This window comes from Colletotrichum graminicola, mitochondrion (assembly GCF_000149035.1).
Source record: "Colletotrichum graminicola M1.001 mitochondrion, whole genome shotgun sequence".
Taxonomy (NCBI): domain Eukaryota; kingdom Fungi; phylum Ascomycota; class Sordariomycetes; order Glomerellales; family Glomerellaceae; genus Colletotrichum; species Colletotrichum graminicola.
Window position 1 is genome coordinate 1 of NW_007361658.1, and position 25,692 is coordinate 25,692.

At 29.3% G+C, this 25,692-nt stretch overlaps 10 protein-coding genes and 5 non-coding genes across 15 annotated transcripts; 14 read left to right on the forward strand and 1 right to left on the reverse strand. All coding sequences in view use genetic code 4, as the record gives it.

The window, feature by feature from the left end:
* Nucleotides 1-337: 337 nt before the first annotated feature.
* Nucleotides 338-607, forward strand: GLRG_18000 (NADH-ubiquinone oxidoreductase chain 4L). Its single transcript has one exon. The coding sequence runs from the start codon at nt 338-340 to the stop codon at nt 605-607; it is 270 nt and encodes an 89-aa protein (XP_008100881.1).
* On the forward strand, nt 607-3,589 carry GLRG_18001 (NADH dehydrogenase subunit 5). The gene is made up of 2 exons: nt 607-1,321; nt 2,322-3,589. Exons 1-2 carry the CDS (start codon nt 607-609, stop codon nt 3,587-3,589), a joined length of 1,983 nt encoding a protein of 660 aa, XP_008100882.1.
* A 1,622-nt stretch (nt 3,590-5,211) lies between these two features.
* GLRG_18002 (cytochrome b) lies at nt 5,212-6,375 on the forward strand. The gene has a single exon. It carries the CDS (start codon nt 5,212-5,214, stop codon nt 6,373-6,375), a length of 1,164 nt encoding a protein of 387 aa, XP_008100883.1.
* Nucleotides 6,376-7,308: 933 nt separating this feature from the next.
* On the forward strand, nt 7,309-7,377 carry GLRG_18100. Its single transcript has one exon. It is a non-coding gene; the product is annotated as a tRNA-Cys (tRNA).
* A 2,589-nt stretch (nt 7,378-9,966) lies between these two features.
* GLRG_18003 (NADH-quinone oxidoreductase, chain M) lies at nt 9,967-11,298 on the forward strand. The gene has a single exon. It carries the CDS (start codon nt 9,967-9,969, stop codon nt 11,296-11,298), a length of 1,332 nt encoding a protein of 443 aa, XP_008100884.1.
* A 169-nt stretch (nt 11,299-11,467) lies between these two features.
* On the reverse strand, nt 11,468-13,546 carry GLRG_18004 (DNA polymerase). The gene has a single exon. The coding sequence runs from the start codon at nt 13,544-13,546 to the stop codon at nt 11,468-11,470; it is 2,079 nt and encodes a 692-aa protein (XP_008100885.1).
* Nucleotides 13,547-14,118: 572 nt separating this feature from the next.
* GLRG_18005 (cytochrome c oxidase subunit I COX1) lies at nt 14,119-15,726 on the forward strand. The gene has a single exon. The coding sequence runs from the start codon at nt 14,119-14,121 to the stop codon at nt 15,724-15,726; it is 1,608 nt and encodes a 535-aa protein (XP_008100886.1).
* Nucleotides 15,727-16,519: 793 nt separating this feature from the next.
* Nucleotides 16,520-16,590, forward strand: GLRG_18101. The gene has a single exon. It is a non-coding gene; the product is annotated as a tRNA-Arg (tRNA).
* A 150-nt stretch (nt 16,591-16,740) lies between these two features.
* On the forward strand, nt 16,741-17,847 carry GLRG_18006 (NADH dehydrogenase subunit 1). Its single transcript has one exon. The coding sequence runs from the start codon at nt 16,741-16,743 to the stop codon at nt 17,845-17,847; it is 1,107 nt and encodes a 368-aa protein (XP_008100887.1).
* A 2,517-nt stretch (nt 17,848-20,364) lies between these two features.
* Nucleotides 20,365-20,529, forward strand: GLRG_18007 (ATP synthase subunit 8). The gene has a single exon. It carries the CDS (start codon nt 20,365-20,367, stop codon nt 20,527-20,529), a length of 165 nt encoding a protein of 54 aa, XP_008100888.1.
* Nucleotides 20,530-20,620: 91 nt separating this feature from the next.
* On the forward strand, nt 20,621-21,376 carry GLRG_18008 (ATP synthase subunit 6). The gene has a single exon. It carries the CDS (start codon nt 20,621-20,623, stop codon nt 21,374-21,376), a length of 756 nt encoding a protein of 251 aa, XP_008100889.1.
* A 73-nt stretch (nt 21,377-21,449) lies between these two features.
* Nucleotides 21,450-21,520, forward strand: GLRG_18102. Its single transcript has one exon. It is a non-coding gene; the product is annotated as a tRNA-Arg (tRNA).
* A 2,380-nt stretch (nt 21,521-23,900) lies between these two features.
* GLRG_18103 lies at nt 23,901-23,987 on the forward strand. The gene has a single exon. It is a non-coding gene; the product is annotated as a tRNA-Tyr (tRNA).
* A 5-nt stretch (nt 23,988-23,992) lies between these two features.
* Nucleotides 23,993-24,063, forward strand: GLRG_18104. Its single transcript has one exon. It is a non-coding gene; the product is annotated as a tRNA-Asn (tRNA).
* A 58-nt stretch (nt 24,064-24,121) lies between these two features.
* Nucleotides 24,122-24,931, forward strand: GLRG_18009 (cytochrome c oxidase subunit III COX3). Its single transcript has one exon. The coding sequence runs from the start codon at nt 24,122-24,124 to the stop codon at nt 24,929-24,931; it is 810 nt and encodes a 269-aa protein (XP_008100890.1).
* Nucleotides 24,932-25,692: the final 761 nt, after the last annotated feature.

Genomic DNA, 25,692 nt, shown 5'->3' on the forward strand with positions numbered 1-25,692 from the left:
TAATTATTGTAGGCTCGACGTAGGACTTCGTAGCGACTACGTAGTGAAGTCGGATACTTCCTAGCAAGCAAGCAAGCGCTCACATTGAATGTTTTTTCAGGCGAAGCACCATTTTATATAGAATATTCCAAAAAATTGTCTAGTTTAATTAGATGATATAAGGTATTACTTTAACGTAAATTGGTTAAAATAAATGAGTTCGATTCTCATGTACCTTAAGTATACATTTATTTTTATCCTGTAGGGTTTAACCTAAAGATAGGATTAAAATTATTAGTATTAACAATATAGAAATATAATTGTACCCGAATAGTTTGAAATATAATAAAAAAAATATATGAGTTTAACTTTAATACTTTTTTTAATAGGAATCTTAGGGTTCGTATTTAATAGAAAAAATATCATATTAATGCTTATTTCCATTGAAATAATGTTATTATCTATAACATTTTTAATATTAATAAGCTCTGTAAATATGGATGATATAATAGGACAAACTTATGCTATATATATTATAGTTATTGCGGGAGCTGAATCCGCAATAGGTTTAGGTATTTTAGTGGCTTTTTATAGATTAAGAGGAAGTATAGCAATAGAATATAAATAATGTATTTAAGTATAATATTTTTACCCCTATTAGGGTCAATAGTTTCCGGATTTTTTGGAAGAAAAGTCGGAGTTAGTGGAGCACGTTTTTTAGGTTGTTCAAGTATAATAATTACAACAACTTTAGCTATCGTGGCGTTTTTTGAGGTAGGATTTAATAATAGTCCTGTTTACTTACATCTATTTCCTTGAATTAACAGTGAATCATTTAACATTGTTTGAAGCTTTCAATTTGATAGTTTAACAGTTTCAATGTTAATTCCTGTATTAATAATTAGTTCTCTGGTTCATATATACTCTATAAGTTATATGAGTGCAGATCCTCACAATCAAAGATTTTTTAGTTATTTAAGCTTATTTACTTTTATGATGATCATACTTGTAACTGCTAATAATTATTTATTAATGTTTGTTGGATGAGAAGGTGTTGGAGTTTGTTCATACCTTTTAGTTAGTTTTTGATTTACTAGAATAGCAGCTAATCAAAGTTCCATGTCTGCTTTCTTAACTAATAGAGTAGGGGATTGTCTTTTAACTATAGGTATGTTTGCAATATTATGATCTTTAGGTAATCTAGACTATACTACAGTATTTTCATTAAGTCCTTATATTAATGAAAACATTATTACTATAATAGGTATATGCTTATTAATAGGTGCTATGGCAAAAAGTTCTCAAGTAGGTCTTCATATTTGATTACCTATGGCTATGGAGGGTTTGTTAAACAGGGCTCTCCTTAAACTTCACTATATGCGGGAACATCCCGTTTTAAATTCTTGGTCCTCTGTCTATTGAATAGACTTCGGCAAAATCCAAGAAGAGGGACAATCCGCAGGAAACTTCATAAAAAATGAAGGCTCCTCAGAGACTACATGTGAAGCAATTAATAAAAATGATAAGTTTAAATGATGATTTATAGGTTTTAGCGAAGGAGACGGATCCTTTATTGTAAATAAAGATCAGTATTTAGAGTTTAAAATCACACAATCTAGTGTGGATGCTCAAATACTGTTTTATATAAAGAAAGAATTAGGATTCGGATCCGTATCTGTACAAGATAAAATAAATAAAACTCATCATTATAGAGTTAGAGATAAAAAAAATATACATAAATTAATTCAAATATTTAATGGTAATATTGTAACTAATTATAAATTAAATCAATTTAAAGTATGAGTTGATGCTTTTAACAAAATATATAAAACAAATATAGATTGTATAGAAAATAAACATGAGTTAACTTTAAATAATGCATGACTATCAGGATTTACTGACGCTGAAGGTTGTTTTACTTCTTCTACTTCAGTATCGAAGTCAACTGGTCAAACTATAACAACTGTAAGATATGTTATATCTCAGAAAGATGATATAGGATTTAGTAAAGACTTAGCCGACAAAATCAATGGTTATGTTACTCATGTTAAAAGTTATAATGGATATAATACAGTAGTAAATTTTGGTAAATTAAATAAAATTTTACTATATTTAAAAAATTATCCATTACAAACTAAAAAATTCATATCATATAAAAGATGATTAAAAATTTATGGATTGGTTAAAAATAAAAAACATCAAACATCTCAAGGAAAAATTATTATCAAATTTTTATCTAAACTTATCAATTAATTGAAGATATAGTCCGAACAATAACGTAAGTTATTGAGTATTTTCATCGTATACGTACAATAAAAGTACATAATGAAAATCAACATAATTGCCTACACCTGTTTCTGCCTTAATTCACGCAGCTACTATGGTTACAGCTGGAGTATATTTATTAATACGTTCATCTCCTTTAATTGAATATAGTTCTACTGTATTATTAATATGTCTATGATTAGGTGCAATAACAACAGTATTTAGTTCTCTTGTAGGTTTATTCCAACAAGATATTAAAAAAATAATTGCTTACTCTACTATGAGTCAATTAGGTATGATGGTTATTGCTATTGGTTTATCTTCATATAATATAGCTTTATTCCATTTAGTTAATCATGCTTTTTATAAAGGATTATTATTCTTAGGTGCAGGTGCAGTTATTCATGCAGTAGCTGATAACCAAGATTTAAGAAAATATGGTGGATTAGGAGCATTCTTACCATTAACTTATTCTGTTATATTAATAGCAAGTCTTAGTTTAGTAGCTTTCCCTTTTATGACAGGATTTTATAGTAAAGATTTCATATTAGAATCTGCTTATGGACAATATTACTTTAGTAGTATTGCTGTTTATGTTATTGCAGTTATAGGTGCAATATTTACTACTTTATATTCTGTGAAAGTTTTATATCTAACTTTCTTAGCAAATCCTAACGGTAATATAGTTTCCTACAAACATGCACATGAAGGTGATATATTCTTAAGTTTACCTTTAGTAGTATTAGCTATTTTCTCTATATATTTTGGATATATAACTAAAGATATTTTTATAGGTTTAGGTTCAGGATTCTTTACAGATAACAGTATATTTATTCACCCTATACATGAAATATTAATAGATACAGAATTTGCTGTACCTACTACATTTAAATTATTACCTTTATTCTTTACAGTATCATTTACAACTATAGCTATAATTTATTCCGAATTTTTCCCTAATTTAATAAACAGCTTTAAATTATCTAATTTAGGTCATACCATTTATGGATTCTTTAACCAACGTTTCTTAGTTGAATATTTCTATAATAAATATATTGTAAACTTAGTTTTAAATATGGGTGGTCAAACAACCAAAATTTTAGATAAAGGTAGTATAGAACTTTTAGGTCCTTTTGGTTTAGAAAAATTATTAATTAAAATTAGTAAAATTATTTCTAGTCTGAATACAGGTGTTGTTACAAATTATGCCTTATTCATATTAATAGGATTCATTGCATATATATCTATATACTACTCTTTCCATCCCGGAAACTTAGATTTATCTTCTTTAGTTTTACTATTTTCAGTTAGTATTTTAACACTTTATGGCGGAAAACAATATTAATTAATAATGGATAGCTCAGCTCTGGTGAATTATCATGAAATTAATAATATAATTATGAAGAAGTAGTAGTGATGTAATTGGCATACATCCCAAAAAAGAATAGTTAATTTTTAATTAACAAGGCACAAAGCAGAATACAATGAGTTCGAATCTCATGTATTTTAAGTATACATTTATTTTTATCCTGTAGGGTTTAACCTGAAGATAGGATTAAAATTGATAGTATTAACAATATAGAAATATATTGTACCCGAATAGTTTGAAAAAAAAAATAAAAAACCATGAGAATATTATTTAACAAATTTTGTAAAAATTTTACAGCTGTAAATATTACAATAGGTTTACTTAGTTTAATGGTAGTAACATTAATTAAATATTTTAATATTCCTTATTATTTATTAGATTTCTTTAATTTAGCGGATACTCCTTTTAAGGAGAATATTATAGCAGGGTTTTTTGGATTAACAGCAAGATTAGGACTTAAAGGTATAATTGAGGAAGGTTCTTTTACTATTTTTATGACTATGGGTCCAAATGAACCTGGTAATACTCTTTCTAATCCTACAAGTAATAGTGGTACTTCAGGTACTAACAATACAACAGATATAACGATTAGTCGTACTCGCCATGGCAGAATATTGTCTACGATAAGACCAATTAGAAATAGCAACATGACTACTTACATAGAAGAAGAAATTGTAGGTATGGATTCTGGTAATTTACCTAGTAATTACGGCAATCCGATTGTGCAATGATTATGACGTAGTAGAGTTTACAGTATGAGGGAGATTACCGTTTATGAAGAATGATTAGCTGAAAGATATCATTTTAACGAAAGGGCTAATATCAGAGGTTTAATGGAAAATATGGCTGTTTTGGAGTATGAAAATTATAGATATAAATCTGATCTAAATAAATTACTTGTAATGCCTTCAGAAGAAAATTTGGTAGAAGTAGCTAGAATTAAATCTGAAATATCTAAGAATAACGAGAAAATTTACCATCTGAAATATGACCCTAATAACATTAATAGTCAATTATTGGGTAGATATCTTAATGAACGTCGTAATTATTAATAATAGTGTTTATATCAATTATTTGCTAGTAGCCTTAATTAAATAGTATCATATACTAGATATAATATATCTTATTTATTAATAATTTAATTAGTATGGAATGAATAGAAACTTGTTAGATACTTTATCGAGTATGAGCTAGTTTTTAAATTTATTTCATTTAAATAATAAAGCTATGTAGAAATAATTCTATTTTAATATATAGCTGTAATTTGAATTTAATTGTATACACTACATTCTAGATATATTTAATAAATATATAGGTTAATAAACGCGATTTGTGCTTCGCCGCTTCGCCGCTTCGCCGCTTCGCCGCTTCGCCTAAAAAAATTTAATTCATCCTATTATTTAGTAATTTCTATTTAAATTTTAAATATTTATTTCTATTTTTCGGTGTATCCGTACACTTAATACACAGAGTACAATTAATATCACACGAGTCCCCTACGAAGTCGGGGCTAAGAAATGTATTTTCATACTGTATTAATTATTAGAGCTTACGCCCTCATAGAAATAAATAAATATCCAAATTTTTATCAATATAACATGAGAATTTTAAAAAGTCATCCTTTATTAAAATTAGCTAATTCGTATCTTATTGATACATCACAACCTACTAATATTAGCTATCTTTGAAATTTCGGTTCTTTACTTGCAGTTTGTTTAGGTATACAAATAGTAACAGGTGTAACTTTAGCTATGCACTATAACCCTAGTATTGCTGAAGCATTTAACTCAGTAGAACATATAATGCGTGATGTAAATAATGGATGATTAATACGTTATTTACATAGTAATACAGCTTCTGCTTTCTTCTTCTTGGTTTACCTACATGTAGGAAGAGGTATGTACTACGGTTCATACAGAGCTCCCAGAACATTAGTTTGAGTTATAGGTACTATAATACTTGTAGCTATGATGGGAATAGGTTTCTTGGGTTATGTTTTACCTTATGGACAAATGTCATTATGAGGTGCTACAGTTATCACTAACCTTATAAGTGCTATTCCATGAATTGGACAAGATATCGTTGAGTTCGTTTGAGGAGGTTTTAGCGTTAATAACGCTACTTTAAACAGATTCTTTGCTTTACACTTTGTATTACCATTTGTATTAGCTGCATTAGTTTTAATGCATTTAATCGCTTTACATGATACAGTAGGGTCAAGTAACCCTTTAGGTGTTTCAGGTAATTACGATAGAATACCTTTTGCTCCTTATTATCTATTTAAAGATTTAATAACTATATTTATCTTTGTATTTGGATTAAGCTTATTTGTATTCTTCATGCCTAATGTTTTAGGAGACAGTGATAATTATATAATGGCTAATCCTATGCAAACTCCAGCTGCTATAGTTCCAGAATGATATTTATTACCTTTCTATGCTATATTAAGATCTATTCCTAATAAATTATTAGGAGTTCTTGCTATGTTTAGTGCTATATTAATTATATTAACATTACCTTATACAGACTTAGGGGAAACCAAAGGTTACCAATTTAGACCTTTAAGTAAAGCATTCTTCTATGTATTTGTTGCAAATTTCTTAATATTAATGCAATTAGGGGCTAAACATGTTGAATCTCCATTTATAGAATTAGGGCAAATCTCTACTATTTTATACTTTGCTTACTTCTTAGTTATAGTACCTTCTGTAAGTTTAATAGAAAATACTGCTAAATATGTAAGTACTTGCCGGTTTCGTTAAAACAAAAATGACACCGCCCTTTTTAATCAGTAGATGGTTATCTTATTTTTTCTTCATTTTAGCTTTAATGATTATATTGTTATCTTATTTATCTTTAATTACAATTTTTATTTTTGCATTTAAGAATTTTGACCTTTTGTATTATATAGATATTATTTCTTACACCCTTATTTATATTTGAATGCAATATTTACCTTGGGCTCACTGGGATTATTGGACTATTTATTGCTGAAATGGGGAGGGACTAAATGAGATAGACTTTCTAAGCTTAAAATATGCCGAACATATTAGCGATTGAGCAATGAATTCTATTCGTCCTTCAGTTTTGACTGACCAAATTCTTTCAACTTATTTTAATCCTCCGGTTGATGTATCACCGCAAGGTATAATGCAAAGAATACAGATGTTTAGGCTAGCGAGATATAATATAACAGTTAATTATAATGATTATTTAAATTTGGGTATGTTTAATTTTTCAATGATGTTTCCATGAATGTTTGAGCTTAGGCCATATGAATATTGAGTTGAGTTAACCAATTTGATTTATCAAAATAGTTCTGCAGATTTAATACCTGTAGAAATGAGCGATTTTACTGGTAATAATCAAGGTACTAGGTATGTAAATCGTGGTCTATATAATTATTTAAATTCGATTATAGAAAATCATATAACATTACACCGAGATTTAGTTAATAATAATATAACATGTAGTCAACATCATGAATTCCATCAATGGTTGACTAGCAATCGGCAGTACAATCTTTCCAATAACTATCTGCTAGACCGAATTGAATATTATCGTAGTTTAAAAATTTTTACACAGGTGGCAGTTAACCGAAATACGCCTGAAGATTATATGTCTGATGGTAATTGAATATTTCAAGAAAGAGACTAAATGAATATTATAAGAATAAAGTTTTATTAAAAATCAAAGATTGTGAAGTAGATGGTCTACACTTTGACTGCAAATCTTAAGTACGAGGTTCGATTCCTCCATGATCTTTATCTATATTACTATTCATTGCTTTTACTCGTATAAATAATTATTTTTATGACAGGTGTGCTGCCGCCACGAAGTCACGAACTAGCCGCCGCTGCCTGCTACGAAGTAGCCGGCCAAGTTCGATTAGAAATATTTAGAGCTTGTGCAGGTATTTGAAAAAGTAATATAGATAAATAGTTGGATATGCTTCGCCTGAAGACCCTAGATGGCATAGGTCATCTAAATGAAATAAAGCCATCGACAAAGACTATAAAATTAGAATATAAAAAATAAAAGCTATTTCGCTGTAATGTAGAATAAATTCAGGCGAAGCATCCATCACTCAGATATATAAGGTTATATATCTTAAGATTTATCAAACTAGTATAGTAAGGCTTGATTCTTTCGGTGTTATTTCGAGTTTAGACTCTGGGACTACAACGGTAGTTACCAAATATTCCTGTGCGGAATAATTAATGATGTTATCGATATGCATCGGTATGTTTTTAGGGTATAAATAGTACTCGTAGGATCGATCTACCAAACTGTTGGTTGTTTTATGGTGTAGTAAGCAGTGTCGAGCTACACCAAGCCATTTCTTGTTTTATAGTTAAAGTCCCGTTCCCTCACTCAACCGTATGGAAGTAGTGATTAACTATATTTATTATATAACTAGGAAGACTTAAATTTAGTTAATTAGTAGATCTCCAATGTTAATAGTAAAAATATCATAATAACCTCTTTTACCATAGAGTATGAGCACGTACGCCATAATTTCCTATTATGCTACCAAGTAAGACTTTGTTAAATTGGATTTAACCAAAAAATATGTTATTTATGCACCTTTGAAAAAAAAAACAAATCAGTTTTTACTTCTTGTTCTGAATTCTCTACAACATCTTTTTTAAATGCTCGAAAAACCTTAACTGAGGAAGAAAAAGACATGATTGATGAAATCTCAGAAGAAGTTTATAATAATTCTCCGTCCTTTCCTGAACCAGTTGTACCTGCTAGTAGACCATCTAGTTCTAACTTAGCTGAGATTTCCTATGGTAATATAATTAAAGCTCAAGACGATGAAGGAAGGAGAAGAGCAGTTATTATAAAGGAAGATTGTACTAAGAAAGTTACTGAATTAGCTCAATCAGAATTACCTGCTGACGTAGATCCCGCTACTATTGAGGCTAGAGTTCAAAAAAATATGGATCAATTATTTACAGCTACTGGTGAATATCTTGGTGGTGCTACAGTTATGAGAAATCAAGAGGAGAGTTATGAAAAAAGCATAGAGGATGTTGGTGGGGCTTATGCGAATGAAGGATCAGATAACCAAGATTCAGCTAGAAATAGTCCTAATTCATCTGAAATGAGTATGGATAGTGAAAAAGCTAAAGCTATAGCTTTAGCTAGTTTTAATGATAGTCCAACTAATTCGGATGAAGCGACGTCCGATTCAGCTCAAGATGATTCTAATTCTGATTCAGGTTTCTCTGGTTCGTCTGAAGCAAATTCTTCTTCTAACTCTAATTCAGCTTTGCCTAGTTCACCCGCTGCGCCAGCTTCGCCTACTTCGTCTGAAGAAGATATATATGGTGCTTCACCAGCTTTGCCAGCTTCGCCTGAAGAAGATATATATGGTGCTTCACCTCAACCATCTTCTAACCTTGAACAAAGTAATGATCTTACGGAGTCAAATAATTCTACTGAAGATCCAAGAAATTCTTCGCATAAAAGAAGCCACTCGGATTATGAAATTGAGTCTAATAAACGTCCTAATATTAATAATAATAATAATCTTAATGATGATGATGATGATGATAATAATAATAGAAAAGGCCCAGGTAGTACTGGACCTAGTGGTCCTTCAGGAGATGGTTCGAGTGGTGAAGGGGATTCAAGTAGTGGAACTTTAAATAAAATTATTTCAAATGATTTTCTTGCTAATTTCTTATATGGAAAATATCCTGGGGGTGGCGGTGAAAATTTTTTATCTCCAATTGATTATATTATAGAGTTAGAACAAGAGGAATTATTAGAAATGCCTTCTATATTTGATGGTTTTGACTTATTATAGAGTTTGCTACTTTATTGAACTTTAAAAGTAAACTCCACCCGTACTGGCGACTTCGTCTGCAGGTAGGAGGAGCTTTCGTAGCGCGAGCCTCCGGCTACGAAAAATAGATGAGTTCGATTATCATGTATACTAGAGTAAGTTTACTTAGTTTAATCTTGGTAGCCTTAATTAAATAGTATGATAGAACTTTTTCTAATATAACTTTTTATTAAGAAAGTAACTTAATAGAACTATTAATAAAATATAGCCTATAGATACAGTTTAGCGAGTATAAGATATTCTACATTTTTTAGTACAATGCATAGGTTATGAGCACATATGCCATAATTTCTTATTATGCTACCAAGTAAGACTTTGTTAAATTTGATTCAAAAAAAAAATGTTATTAGCACTTTTACTTATTATACCTCTTATAGGTATATTTATTATCTCGAGTTTTACTTCATATGAAGGCGGGGCTTCGCAAGCTACAAGCTCTAATGTAGAAAATGTAACACTTTACAAACAAATAGCCTTAGTAACTTCTAGTATAAATATGATTTTTTCCTTTATAATTTATATATTTTTCAATTCAAGTACAAATCAATTCCAATTTGTACAAGAACACTATAATGTACAATTATTTGATATTTATTTAGGAGTAGATGGTATTTCTATCTATTTTGTATTATTAACAACTATAATAATGCCTATTGCTTTATTATCGAATTGAAACTCTATAAAAGAAAATGTCAAATTTTATTTAAATACTATATTATTATTAGAAACATTATTATTAGGATGTTTCTTAGTTGCAGATATATTATTATTCTATATATTTTTCGAAAGTATTTTACCTCCTTTATTTTTATTAATAGGTTTATTTGGATCTAGTAATAAAGTAAGAGCAAGTTATTACTTTTTCTTATATACAGTATGAGGATCTTTATTCTTATTATTAGCTATTTTAGCTATGTATTCTATAATGGGTACAACAGATTTTGATGCATTATTTAAAACAAATTTTGATTATACTACTCAAATTATATTATTTGGTGCTATATTTTTAGCATTTGCTGTAAAAACACCTGTAATATTTTTAAATAATTGATTATTAAAAGCTCACGTTGAATCACCTTTAGGAGGAAGTATCATACTAGCTGGTATTGTTTTAAAATTAAGTCTATATGGTATATTTAGATTAATTTTACCTGTATTACCTAAAGCTACATTAGATCTAACTTTTATAGTATATACTATAGGTGTTATTACTATAATATATGCAAGTTTTAGTACATTAAGAACAGTAGATGTTAAAGAATTAATTGCTTATAGCTCTGTATCTCACGCCGCTGTATATTTAATAGGTGCATTTAGTAATACAATTCAAGGTATAGAAGGAAGTATTGCTTTAGGATTAGCTCACGGATTTGTATCTAGTGGTCTATTTATATGTGCTGGAGGTATATTATATGACAGATCAGGTACTAGAATGATATATTTATATAGAGGTATAGCTCAACTTATGCCTTTATTTTCTATACTATTCTTTATATTATCTTTAGGTAATTGTGGAGCTCCTTTAACATTAAACTTTATAGGGGAATTTATGTCTCTTTATGGAGTAGTTGAAAAATTACCATTATTAGGTGTATTAGCTTCTACATCTATAGTATTTTCTGCTGCATATACTATATATATGTTTAATAGAATTACATTTGGAGGTTCTTTCACTAAATTCTTTGAAGAAAATATATTTGATACTACAAAAAGAGAATTTACATTATTGCTTATACTAGTTTTATTTACTGTTATACTTGGAATATATCCTTCTTTAATATTAGACAGCTTACATTATTCTGTTGCTAATTTAATTTATAGTTTCTAATAGACTGTTCATATCATAATAATACAAGTTATCTATAATATTACAATAATAATTTGATTTTAAACAATATCCAGAGCTTGCGAGCTTGCGAGCTTGCGAGCTTGCGAGCTTGCGAGCTTGCGAGCTTGCTGTGGCGACTTTGTCGCCAAACGAACTAAAGATTGAGAATTTAACCTTTAGATCTCTTAATTAAACTACCATCTTCTAAAACTAAACAATAAGTTTTATTAGAAATAAAATATCCTGTTTTAACTTTATTATATTCTAACTTTAATTTACCTATTTCTTTATTGTCTACAATAGAATTATCTAAAGGGATATCAGTTATTATACTATCCGTATCAGAGTAATATAGGTTACCACCTTTTTTAAGTATATCTAATTTAATTTTAGAAATGTATATTCTAGCGTATGCTGTAATAGCTGAACTAATTGCCACTGAAACGTCTTTAGGGTTACCTTCTTTCGCGTCATCTTTTTCTAAATCATTATATTTTATGTTAAGTTTATTAACATCTATATTTAAAGAATCGATAAGATCAAAATCTATTCCTTTTTTATAAGTAATAAATTTATGAGAATCGTCTACCTCTATTTCAGAAACAATAGCTCTAGTAGCTGATAATATTTGATATTTTTCATCATTAGTTATAAATTCAGTGATAGTTTTATCTAATTTTAATCCAAAACGACCTAATAAACTATTTAATATTAATTTACTAATACTTTTTAACGCTTTGTTTGACGTAGTAGATTTTATTTTATATATTTCTTGTACAAAAGTATTAAATACATTAGTCTCTCTAGAAAAATTATATCCTTCTATTATTCTAATTTTATATCCGTTCTTTACAGCAAATTTAATTTCTTCACTAAAGTATCATCCAGTTCAATTTCCTAAAGGATGTATTAAAGTACCATCTTTAGTTCTAAAAGGTAATAAACCAATATATTCATTATTAGGATCTTTATAAACTTCACATTTAAAAAAACCAAATAGATCGTGTAAATTATAAGCATCATCTTTAGTATACTTAACATAAGATGTTAATTTAGTACCAGGCATATCAAACAGAGCTACATAAGGATATAAACTATTAACATCGTAATAATATAGATTATTACCTGTAGGTTTATAGACTTCTGTAATTCCACCATAATAACTCTTTTTAATGTCTTGATAAATTTTATTATCATTTATTAAAGGAATATTATTTTTATAATGGTTTTTCATAAATATTAACTTAGCTAAACCAGATATTGTATTAACATCGCTAATATTTATACCAAAATTAAGAAAAACTTCTTGATTAGCTTTTTTAATAATTTGTAATAAACTAATTAAATCAATTGATAAATACTTTTCAGATTCTTTTTTAAAGTTCCAAGGATTAATTTTAATATTATTATAATCCTCATCAGATAAATTTTCATAAAAGGATTTTTCAGGTTTATTACCACAATAAAAAAGTGTATTTTCATTAGCAAAATTATAAGGAAAAAAAGATTTTACTTGGTCAACTTCAAAATCTTTACCTAATTGAGCTAAAGATCTAGTTAAAATAGGATAACTATCTGATATATTTACAATATAATCAGTTTTACCATTAACAACTTTTTTAATTTTAATGCTTAAAATAACATTATCTCTCATAACAGTATCAATTTTATACTGAACAACTTTATTAATTTTATTAAAGTTAGTAAGTACTTTTAAGATAAAGTATATATCATATTTACCTAAATTATGACAATAAAACTTAAAACCTTGATATCTTTTTTTCCCCATATGATCAATAATAGATAATATTAATTCATCACTATTTCTAGTAATAGGGTCTAAATAAAATAATTTAGGATTTTTATCAATATTAGTATATATTCCACCAGAATATACATAAGATATGTTATCAACAGAATGGTTATAAACTTCTAAATCTAAAACTCCTATATTTTGATCTTCTAAAAAAGATTTTTCTTTTTTAGCCACATATTGTATAGGTTTAGTTACAATATTTTTTTGATAAAAGTACATCATACCTTGTGAATCTAATTTAATAACAGCATTATTTGAATGTCTGTAAATAGTACCATCTTCCATTTTAGTATCAATTACTTCTTGAATCAAATTCCCTAATAAGTCAAAACAACACTTAATAATATCATTATTCTTCTTTAAAACAGCCATAATATAATTAGGATTAGAAATATTTCTTAAATAAAATTCAGTATTAGGGTCAAAAATCATACTATTTTTTTTATGAATAAGCTTAATAATTCTATCATAAGATCATATAATATTATCATTAATAGTAATAAAAACATTATTATCTATAGAACTCTCAAGTTTAGGACCTAATTTATCAGTACTAATCGGAATATAAAAAAGTTGTTTTTTAACTTGAGAAGGCATTTCTTTAATCTTAGTAATATATATTCTAATGTAATAGTAGTTAGTATATAAAGATTCTAGTGAGCAATCTCAGTTTAATTAAGCGATTAAGGTTAGATCTTTAAGCTTACGGTGAAACTCTGACGAGTGGAATTTTAAGAATTTACAAATATTAGACTATACCATTCGCAAAGATAAAAAGACAAGAGATCGCATAATAAAATATGTATTGAATACAAATAAGTCGCTACATGTCGATCTTTTAGTACTTATTACTATTTTATATTTAAAGATTTATCTTTAAAGGATAAACTTCAAGTAATTCGCAGCACTAATTGTAATTCTCTGCGTAGCAGGAAGCGAATCAATTAGTGTTACACATTTTGTTTGAAGATAATGATAAACAAAAATTAACGTCTTCAATATCTATGAATGCCGAAAGATGATTTTTATCTACAAACGCTAAAGATATTGGGACTTTATATTTAATTTTTGCTTTATTTTCAGGATTATTAGGTACAGCTTTCTCTGTATTAATAAGATTAGAGTTAAGTGGACCAGGAGTTCAATATATTTCAGATAACCAATTATATAATAGTATAATTACAGCTCATGCTATTCTTATGATATTCTTTATGGTTATGCCAGCCTTAATTGGAGGTTTTGGTAACTTCTTAATGCCTTTAATGGTAGGTGGACCGGATATGGCCTTTCCAAGATTAAATAACATAAGTTTTTGACTATTACCACCTAGTTTAATACTATTAGTATTCTCTGCATGTATAGAAGGTGGAGTTGGAACAGGGTGAACATTATATCCTCCTTTATCAGGATTACAAAGTCATAGTGGTCCTAGTGTAGATTTAGCTATATTTGCTTTACATTTATCAGGGGTAAGTAGTTTATTAGGTGCCGTTAATTTTATTACTACTGTAGTAAATATGAGAACACCAGGTATAAAATTACATAAATTAGCTTTATTCGGATGAGCTGTTGTTATAACAGCAGTCTTATTATTATTATCTTTACCTGTGTTAGCTGGGGGTATTACAATGGTATTAACAGATAGAAACTTTAATACATCATTCTTTGAAACAGCCGGTGGAGGTGATCCTATATTATATCAACATCTTTTCTGATTCTTCGGTCACCCAGAGGTTTATATATTAATTATACCTGGTTTTGGTATAATAAGTACAACTATTTCTGCTAGCTCTAATAAAAGTATTTTTGGATATATAGGAATGGTTTATGCTATGATGTCTATTGGTATATTAGGATTCATAGTTTGATCTCATCATATGTATACAGTAGGTTTAGACGTTGATACTAGAGCGTACTTTACAGCTGCTACATTAATTATTGCAGTTCCTACTGGAATTAAAATATTCTCATGATTAGCTACATCCTACGGAGGATCTATAAAATTAACTCCTTCTATGTTATTTGCATTAGGATTTGTATTTATGTTTACAATAGGAGGATTAAGTGGGGTTGTTTTAGCAAATGCTTCACTTGATATTGCATTCCACGATACTTACTACGTTGTAGCTCATTTCCACTATGTTTTAAGTATGGGTGCAGTTTTTGCCATGTTTAGTGGTTGATATTACTGAATACCTAAAATATTAGGTTTAAACTATAATATCGTATTAGCCAAAATACAATTCTGAGTTTTATTTATAGGGGTTAATTTAACATTCTTCCCACAACATTTCTTAGGATTACAAGGTATGCCTAGACGTATTAGCGATTACCCTGACGCTTTTGCAGGATGAAATTTAATTAGTAGTTTTGGATCTATTATAAGCGTAGTAGCTGCATGATTATTCTTATACATAGTATACAAACAATTAGTTGAAGGTAAAGTTGCCAGCAGAAATCCATGATCTTCTGTACAATATTACACTGATACTTTACAAGCTCTTTTAAATAGAAGTTATCCTAGCTTAGAATGAGCATTAAGTAGCCCTCCTAAACCTCATGCTTTTGTAAGTTTACCTTTACAAAGTCGGTTTTGTTTTCGTTTTCTCTAATTTATTAAAAAAACATATAAATCTTAAAACATTAACGAAACTATTTATTAGTTTACTATTGGTTTTTTTAGTTAAAGATTATTACTTTTCAATGTTTAAAGACATTACTACTCCTATATTACTTATTGGAAGTGTATTAGGCTTCTTTATAAGAGCATTGATGTTTACACTATTCGAGTATTTAGAGAGTGAGTCCAAAATATCCTTAACAAAAGATTCTTTTCATTCGGATCCTTTTAACAGACCTTTATTAAAAAATTCAGATAATGGAGAAGGTTCATCTAAAGATGTAAGTAGAGATGATAGTTCTAAGGATAGTCCTAGGGACAACGGAGAAGGTTCTTCTAAAGACGCTCCAGCTGCGGGGGGAGCCCCCACGAAAAGAGGTCGTATTACTTTTGAAGATTATACTTTCGATTCGGATAATGAAGATGACACTCGTCCAAAAAAAACTCTAAAACCATGAGTTCCGAGCCATACGGTTATTAAAATGGATAAGGAGACAGCAGTAGCTAATCTTAGTAAGTATATGGAAATGTATGAAGAATATGAAACTTCAGGACAAAATGTTCCGGCTGCTAGAGAACAAAAAGCTAAATTGTTAGAAAAAATAGCAGAATGTGAATCTATTATCAATGAATCCGATTCAGAATCGGAATCTAATCAAGATAAAAAAGGTAAAGGAGTAAAAAGAGAGAAGTAAAACAATTTAGGTGTAAGCTTCAGATTTATGCTTCACGGTGAAACCGACGTAAGCTCTTAATATCTTTATTCCTTTCTTGGCACAAGAAAAGTCTCATTAGCTCAATGGTAGAGCAGAATACTTCTAATATTCTAATTTTAGTTCGAATCTGAAATGAGATAGCAATTACAAGATTTTGTAATTGCCATTGTTACACCTAGTCGTAGGGACATTGTTTTTGCTGGTTTTTTATTTCTATGGTACTTTAATAGAATCGCTGTTTAATTCTATTATTAAGTATTTATAACACAAAAACTTTTATTTTTATAAATATGTATTATACTTCAACTCTTTTATCTATATTAGAGGTAGTTTTATTAATGTTACCTGCTTTATTAGCAGTAGCTTATGTGACAGTTGCCGAAAGAAAAACTATGGCAAGTATGCAAAGAAGATTAGGACCAAATGCTGTAGGATATTATGGTTTATTACAAGCTTTTGCTGATGCTTTAAAATTAATCTTAAAAGAATATGTTGCACCTACACAAGCTAATACTATATTATTCTTTTTAGGTCCTGTAGTTACTTTAGCTTTTGCCCTATTAGGTTATGGAGTAATACCATATGGACCAGGTTTAACTTTAAATGATTTAGAATTAGGTATATTCTATATGGTAGCGGTTTCATCTATAGCCACTTATGGTATTTTATTAGCGGGATGAAGTGCTAATAGTAAATATGCTTTTTTAGGATCTCTTAGAAGTACAGCTCAATTAATTAGCTATGAATTAGTTTTAAGTTCAGCTATACTTTTAGTTATCATGATTACTAGTAGTCTTAATTTAAATATAAACATACAAGCTCAAAAAGCGGTATGACTTGTATTACCTATATTCCCTATTTTCTTAATATTCTTTATAGGTTCTGTAGCAGAAACTAATAGAGCTCCATTTGATTTAGCTGAAGCGGAATCTGAATTAGTTAGTGGGTTTATGACAGAACATGCTGCAGTTGTATTTGTATTCTTCTTCTTAGCTGAATATGGAAGTATTTTATTAATGTGTATATTAACAAGTATATTATTTTTAGGGGGTTACTTATTAGGATTTAATTTATTATACTGATTTAATTGAATAAATAATTTAGGAGCTTATATATTCGATATAGATTGAGTGCTATCTGCTGAATATAATAACTTAAAAATTATGGTAAGTGCTTTTGCTGAAAGTGGTTTATTTTCTAGTCTTATTTTAGGTGCTAAAAGTTCCCTTTTAGTTTTCATTTTTATATGAGTTAGAGCTTCATTCCCTAGAATACGTTTTGACCAATTAATGTCATTTTGTTGAACAGTATTATTACCTTTATTATTTGGTTTAATTATATTGTTACCTTGTACTTTATATGTATTTGATATCTTTGTCATAAATATTACTATATAAAAAAATCATAGATTTTTAGATTATTCGAGGTCGATCGCAACATAATATTATTATATTATGTTATACACTTATCTATTACTACTTTGTTATTTAATTGCTAATAAAAAAAACCAATTAGCTAATAAATCTTGTGTTTATTCTATTAAAAGAATATTTTACTCAGTTCTTAGAAATTTCTATAGAAATTTATTCAAATTATTAGTCCTTTTTTTAAGAAAATTTCGCAGCCTATGTAGTTGTTATTCCTTTTCTCAGTTTATAACTATTTATTTAGATATAATTTTCATGGCTATTCGTAATATAATGCATAGTAATTTATTGTTTCCATCTTTATTGTTAATTAATGGACAAGATGATGATGGTGATCATGATGATGATAACGGATCGAATCATTCTGAGAGCGAAGATTCTGCTTATCCGTCGGATGAGAATCGAGAGGATCCAGTGGAACCTATCAATGAAGATCCTGAAGATAAAGAAGTTTATCTAAGAGATAATCCCCATCGTGCCGAAGATATCATGGATAGCTGAGATGAGGTAGTTAAAGCCAAAAATGGTGATCAGGATTCTTTAGATAAGGTTAAGTCTGAGTATTCTGCCTTTTTTGATAATAATACAGATGAAGAAGCATTACGTCAAATAGAGAATTATTTAGAAGAAGAATATGATTACGGTAGAGTTGAAGATGAAGAAGAAAAAGAAGCGCAGGAGTTAGATGAAATGGTTAGACAAGCAGAACAAGTATTAGGTAAAAGAGCACATAGCGAAGAAAATGATTCAAACTCTGACTCACCTGAGGCTAAACGTCAACGTCTATGAGATTCTAATAATGATAACAACGGTAGAGGGCCAGGTGGTGCAGGTCCAAATTCTTCAGGCAATGGTCCTGAGTCTAATGGTCCTGGTCCTGAATCATCTTCAACAAGTTCTAGTAAAATAATTGATGTATTACTTGGTTTATTATTACTAGGCGGAGGAGTTCTAGACAATATTACTGAAGTTTTTCACAATCTATTTTGTTAACTTTTTTTTGTAGATAACTTATTAATAATAAGTTATGCATAGTATTTCTTTTTCATGATGTTTCGTCATGCTACTTAACTACATAAGGCTACTAACTACTATATAGGCTGTTATATGTTTTATATTGATATTAGACATGATTAGTTTAAACACTATTAAATAAATTGGGATTATAATAAAATCGAGATATTTAGATTATTCGAGGTCGATCGAAAAAGCTTAGAGTATACTATGAATACTTTAAGTTTAAACAATTTACATAAATTTAAAAAGAAAATGCTAGTAGATTTTTCTAATAAAACTGTTTTATTTTCTACTACTCAAAATCTTTATCTTCCAGAAGATAAGTTACCTGAAAATGTTAAAGAGGATATACATAGAACTATCTATGACGAATATACAAACAATATTCCTAAATTTAAAAAGCCTACTCCTAATGATGCTGTGTTTGATTTACCTGCTGATAGTGCCCAGGAGTCTATGAATAAGTATATGGTTTTTTGTGCTAAACATGATCGTAATGCATCTAACATAGCTGAAGAAGAAGCTTCTAAATTAAGTGAGAGGGTTAAAAAAGAAATAGAAGAAAAATATCCTGAACATTCTTCGGAAAGTTTAGGAAATCGTGTAGATAAAGAAGTTCAGTTTAAAATGTTTAGCGATGAAAAGCAAGCCTATGTGTTACCTGGGCAAGCTAGATGACACAGTAGTTTTGTAGATAGTAGACCCTTTCAAGCTGCAGCTGAGGAAGGATTTAACCGTGCGAGATCCATCGAGTCAAACGACTCGGCTATGGGTGGAGGTGAGGCTAGATATGGATCTGAGGATTTTAAAACTCAATCTATAGCAGGTAGTCCAGGATGTCATGTTCGTGATGCTCCAAGTAACGCTTGAGAAACTTCTGGAGGATCAGAAGATTCTCAAGAGAGTGAATATGAATATAATGACCAGAATGGTTCAGAAAATTCTCAAAGCAGTGAATATGAAAATAATGACCAGAATGGTTCAGAAAATTCTCAAGGCACTGAATCTGAAAATAATGACCAGAATGGTTCAGAAAATTCACATCACAGAGAGCATGACGAAAGTCACTTAAATGAAAATAATAAACGTCCGTTATCATCTGATTCAGATGAAAATCCGACGAAAAAATGAGATGGTAAACAATCACCTTTAGATTATGTATTAGAAAAACAAGCAACAGAAATGCCTGATATTCAAGATGCAGATGGGGGTGATTAGCCTTTTCTATAGTTTATTTTCATTCGTGGCCGACTGGTAAAACCGCTGGCGGAAGATATAATCTATTTATTTTTTTATCTTCTATCTATTATTTACATGAAAAATATAAAAATAGATACACTAATTTTAATATAAACATTACCAAGTCATATAACAGGTAATCTGTTTAATATTAGACTCCAATACCCTGGGTCGACGGTTAAATTCCTCCACCTAACTTCACGGTATTGAAATAATAAATATTAAACAAAAATGCCTCAATTAGTACCTTTTTATTTTATTAACGAAGTAACTTTTGCTTTTGCTATAATTGTAGTACTTACTTACGTCTTTTCGAAATATGTGTTACCAAGAATAGTTAATCTATTTGTAGCTCGTCTTTTTATATCAAATTTGTTAGACAAATTTGCGTTATAATAAAATAGAGATATTTAGATTATTCGAGGTCGATCGAAAAAGCTTAGAGTATACTATGAATACTTTAAGTTTAAACAATTTATATAAAGAAATTTCAAGTCCTTTAACTCAATTTGAAATAAGAGATTTATTAAGTATAGATTTACCTATATTAAGCGATTTACATATATCTATAACTAATATAGGATTATACTTAACAATTGGATTAGTTTTCACATTAATTTTAAGTATATTAAGTATAAACAATAACAAATTAGTTAGTAATAACTGATCAATAAGCCAAGAATCGTTATACGCAACTATACACGGTATAGTAGTAAATCAAATAAATGCAAGAAGTGGTCAAGTTTACTTCCCATTTATTTACACTTTATTTATATTTATATTAATAAATAATTTAATAGGAATGGTTCCTTACAGTTTTGCATCAACTAGTCATTTCGTTTTAACATTCGCTCTTAGTTTTACTATTGTTTTAGGTGCAACTATCCTAGGATTCCAAAAACATGGTTTAAAATTCTTTTCTTTATTAGTACCAGCTGGTTGTCCTTTAGCTTTATTACCTTTATTGGTATTAATAGAATTTATTTCATACTTAGCTAGAAATATTTCTTTAGGGCTTAGATTAGCCGCGAATATATTATCAGGTCATATGTTATTACATATATTGGCAGGATTTACTTACAATATTATGACTTCTGGATTTATATTCTTCTTCTTAGGATTAGTACCTTTAGCATTTATAATAGCTTTTTCTGGTTTAGAATTAGGTATTGCATTTATACAAGCTCAAGTGTTTGTAGTTTTAACAAGCGGTTATGTAAAAGATGGATTAGACTTACATTAAGGAACAAAGTTAGTAGTTTACAGCTAACTTATATTAAACAAAACACTCATAAAATTTATATTGTTTTTTGTAGAGGGTATTATCTTAAAGGTAAAGAAGAGCATTACGGCCGCTTAGCTATAGGTTCAAGTCCTATATACCCTTATATTGCTTAATCTAGAATAAAAATCTTAGTATTATGGATATATTTAGTGATAAAAAATGAAAGTTCTCCTAGTTATTCGTTAGAAAATAGATAATTAACAATTATCAATATAAAAATAATGGTCATTTGTATAGAAAATATTTAAAATTTAACCTTCTATCTAGTTTTCTTGTTACTAATTCTATTTAAAATAGAGGTAAACAAGTAGTTTTAATTCATTAAACAATAAATTCAAATTGGTGGAATGTATAAAAAATAAATGAATCAAAATTATAGCACCAATAAGTTAATTTTAAGAAAAAGTGATCTTTATGATCTTAGTTTAAACGGACAATTAAGCCGATTTTTATAAATTTTTTGAGATGATATTAGATGTTTATGTACTTGGTATCATATTTAATATGATATAGGTTTATTTGTTAATCACAAAAACCTTAAGTGCATACCAAAACAGTCCTTATATAAGTGTAATATTTCAAATTTAGGTCGGGAATGGTAAGTACTAAATATATTGTTAATTCTGTATTTCAACAAAGTAATTTGTACTTTACATCTATAATAAAAGGAGCGTAATCTTATCCTAAAAAGTTTAGATGGATTAGTGATGTATTTGATATCATGTCAGATGATATTTTAGACATCAAAATAATTATATAGATGAGTTTGGTGATGGCTCTGAATGAATGCTGTCCAAATGCTTGACACATGCTAATCGAACGATTAATTTAATGAAGAATTTAATTAATAAGTGGTGTACAGGTGAGTATATGATATTTTCACTACCTTAAAGTGAGGGATAAAATCCCACATAATAATAAAGGCTTATAAAGCCGCTTTAGGATGAAGATTAATATCGTCGAGAGAGGTAGTAGTAAAGGTAATGTCTTCACTAGCCTTAAAATCTCGTAACCGTAACTGAAAGGTTGATCGGTCACATTGGGTCTGAAAAAAGCCCAATGCAAAATAGGTACAGCAGTGGGGAATTTTGGTCAATGGCCTAACGGCTGAACTGGCAATTTGGGTAAACGAAATAGAATTGTAACTACTAAAATAAAGTTTTAAGTACGTATTAATAATGATAATATGTATACTAGTCTTGACTAATTACGTGCCAGCAGTCGCGGTAATACGTAAGAGACGAGCATTATTCATATTAAATAGGTTTAAAGGGTACCCAGACGGTCAAAATACCTTAATTCAAAGGAGTACTTGACTAGAGTTATATGTGAGAAGACCGTACTTGAGGTGGAGAGATTATATTCTGTGATACCAAAAGGACTGATAAAGGCGAAGGCTGTCTTTTATGTAATAACTGACGTTGGAGGACGAAGGCATAGAGAACAAACAGGATTTGACACCCTAGTAGTCTTTGCAGACAATGATGAATGCCATGGACTAGGTATGGAATTTTATTTTTATGTGTAAATGAGTGCCTACTTCGTAGGCACAAAATTTCGGATTTAGAAGAAGCTAAAGAGTAAAGATAAAATTTAGTCTTTAGAAGAAACTGAGGAGTAGAGGTAAAATTCAGCCTTACATGTAAGGCAAGGTACTAGACATCGGAATATAGTCTATATATGAAAATGTCTTAAACCCTAAACTTAGTCTATAAATGAAAATGAAAGCATTTCACCTCAAGAGTAATGTGGCAACGCAGGAACTGAAATCACTAGGCCGTTTCTGACACCAGTAGTGAAGTATGTTATTTAATTCGATGATCCACGAAAAACCTTACCATAACTTGAATATCTAGTTCCTAGATACAGGAGTTGCACGGCTGTTTACAGTTAATGTTGTGAAACTGTGGTTTTGCCATGGAATTAACGGAATCCTTTGCTTTATTTATAGAATATTTTATAAAGCAATCTTTCTTTATAGCGGAAAAGATAAGAAGGAATAAGACAAGTCATCATGGCCCTTATGTTATGGGCTATAGACGTGCCACGTAGTCCTTAACAAAGAGATGCGAAAATGCGAATTTTAGCTAATCTCAAAAAAAAGGATATAAATTATACAAGGATTGTAGTCTGAAACTCGACTATATGAATAAGTAATTACTAGTAATCGTGAATCACCATGTCACGGTGAATTTCATCTCGGATTGGTACTAACCACTCGTCGCATGCTGAAAGGAGTTTACGCAATAAGTTTGCTCTTCTGTTATAATCTCTTTTATAAATTGGATTATTATATTATAATGGGATTCTTCGTATGCGTTATTCTGATTAGTGTTAAGTCGAAATATGGTTCGTGTAGCGGAAGTTGCACGGGGTTATTAAACTTAAAAAGGATAGCAATATAAGTCGTTCTAAAAGGTTAGATCTAAGAGGTAATACCTTTGGTTTTATCAAAGGTAGAATCTTGGGTTATATTGTTATAAGGAGAGTTCCTTTATTGGCAAGAAGGGTTGAGCTGTAAACTCAATAGCAATTTTCTGCTTTAAGAGTTCGAATCTCTTGTCTCCTAAGTTCGCCTTTATAGCTCAACGGTAGAGCATAATACTGTTAATATTATGATAGAGGTTCGATTCCTCTTAAGGGCTCGATGATCAAAAAGGGTAATTCTATACGCCTAGCTGTTCAGTAGTTCAAAAAATGTATATGTTAAATTTAACAAGAAGTAATTTTCAAGATCATCCTTTTCATTTAGTTTCTCCATCTCCTTGACCACTTTATACTAGTCTGAGTTTATTATCTTTAACTTTAAATTCAGCACTAGCAATGCATAATTTTGCTAACGCTTATGTATTTACTTACATAGGTTTATTTTTAGTTGTAAGTTCTATGACTTTATGATTTAGAGATATAATAGCAGAAGGTACATTCTTGGGTAATCATACTTTAGCTGTACAAAAAGGACTTAATTTAGGTGTAATACTTTTTATAGTATCTGAATTAATGTTCTTTGTTGCTATATTCTGAGCATTTTTCCATAGCGCTTTAACACCTACAGTTGAATTAGGTGCACAATGACCACCTATGGGTATAGACCCTATAAATCCTTTTGAATTACCATTACTTAATACAATTATATTATTATCTAGTGGAGCTACTGTGACTTACAGTCATCACGCTTTAATTCAAGGAGACAGAGCTGGAGCTATATACGGTGCAATCGCTACAGTAGTATTAGCTATAGTGTTTACTGCTTTCCAAGGTGTAGAATATTCAGTGTCATCTTTCACAATTAGTGATGGTGCATTTGGTTCATGTTTCTACTTTGGTACAGGATTTCACGGATTTCACGTTATAATTGGTACAATATTTATCGGAGTAGGGTTATGAAGAATATATGCTTACCATTTAACAGATAATCATCACTTAGGATTTGAAGGTGGAATTTTATACTGACATTTTGTCGATGTTGTATGACTTTTTCTTTATGTATCAATTTATTATTGAGGATCGTAAGGTAAAAACTATGATGAAAAAAACTATGATGAAAAATATGATGAAAATAAATATGATGAAAATTTTTTCTTTAATTGCAAAGCATTTTACTTGGGTAAATATAATTGTAGGTTTATTTGTCCTTATTTTAGTTGGTTTAATAAAATACTCCGGTATTGTTCTTTTTTTACTTAATTTTATTGCATTAGATAATACTGAGTACGCTGAATATTTTATTACAGGGACTATAGGCTTAGCCGCGAGATTAGGGATTAAGGGTATAGTAGAAGAAAGTTGTTCAAATCATATGACTATGGGTGGTTCTTCAAATCTTATGACTATGGGTGGGCCTGATGGTACTATCAGCTCAGCTGGAGGTGCATCATCATCAGGTACTATTAGTACAACTGGAGGTAGTTCAGGTATTACTAACACAGGAGATGATACTTTTTCTAGACGAGAGCATAAATTTAGCAAGAAGTTCGTATCTCTTCCTTCATTTAGACAAGAAATTATTCAATTATTAAAATCTAAAGTAACGGGAGCTGACCAAGTTAAGTTAAACTTTATCGAAATGAGAGATAGAGAGATATCTCGATATCTGGAGCAGATCGAAAAAATTAAAAATAACACTGAAATGGACTCAAATGAAGCTACTACTCAAATAAAAAATCTAAAGAGAGGGATGAAGAGGTATCAAAGATCCATACAAGAAAATATTAACTCTCTAATCAAATCATATCCTGAGATAGTCCCTTCTGAAAAAGACAAAGACGTACAAT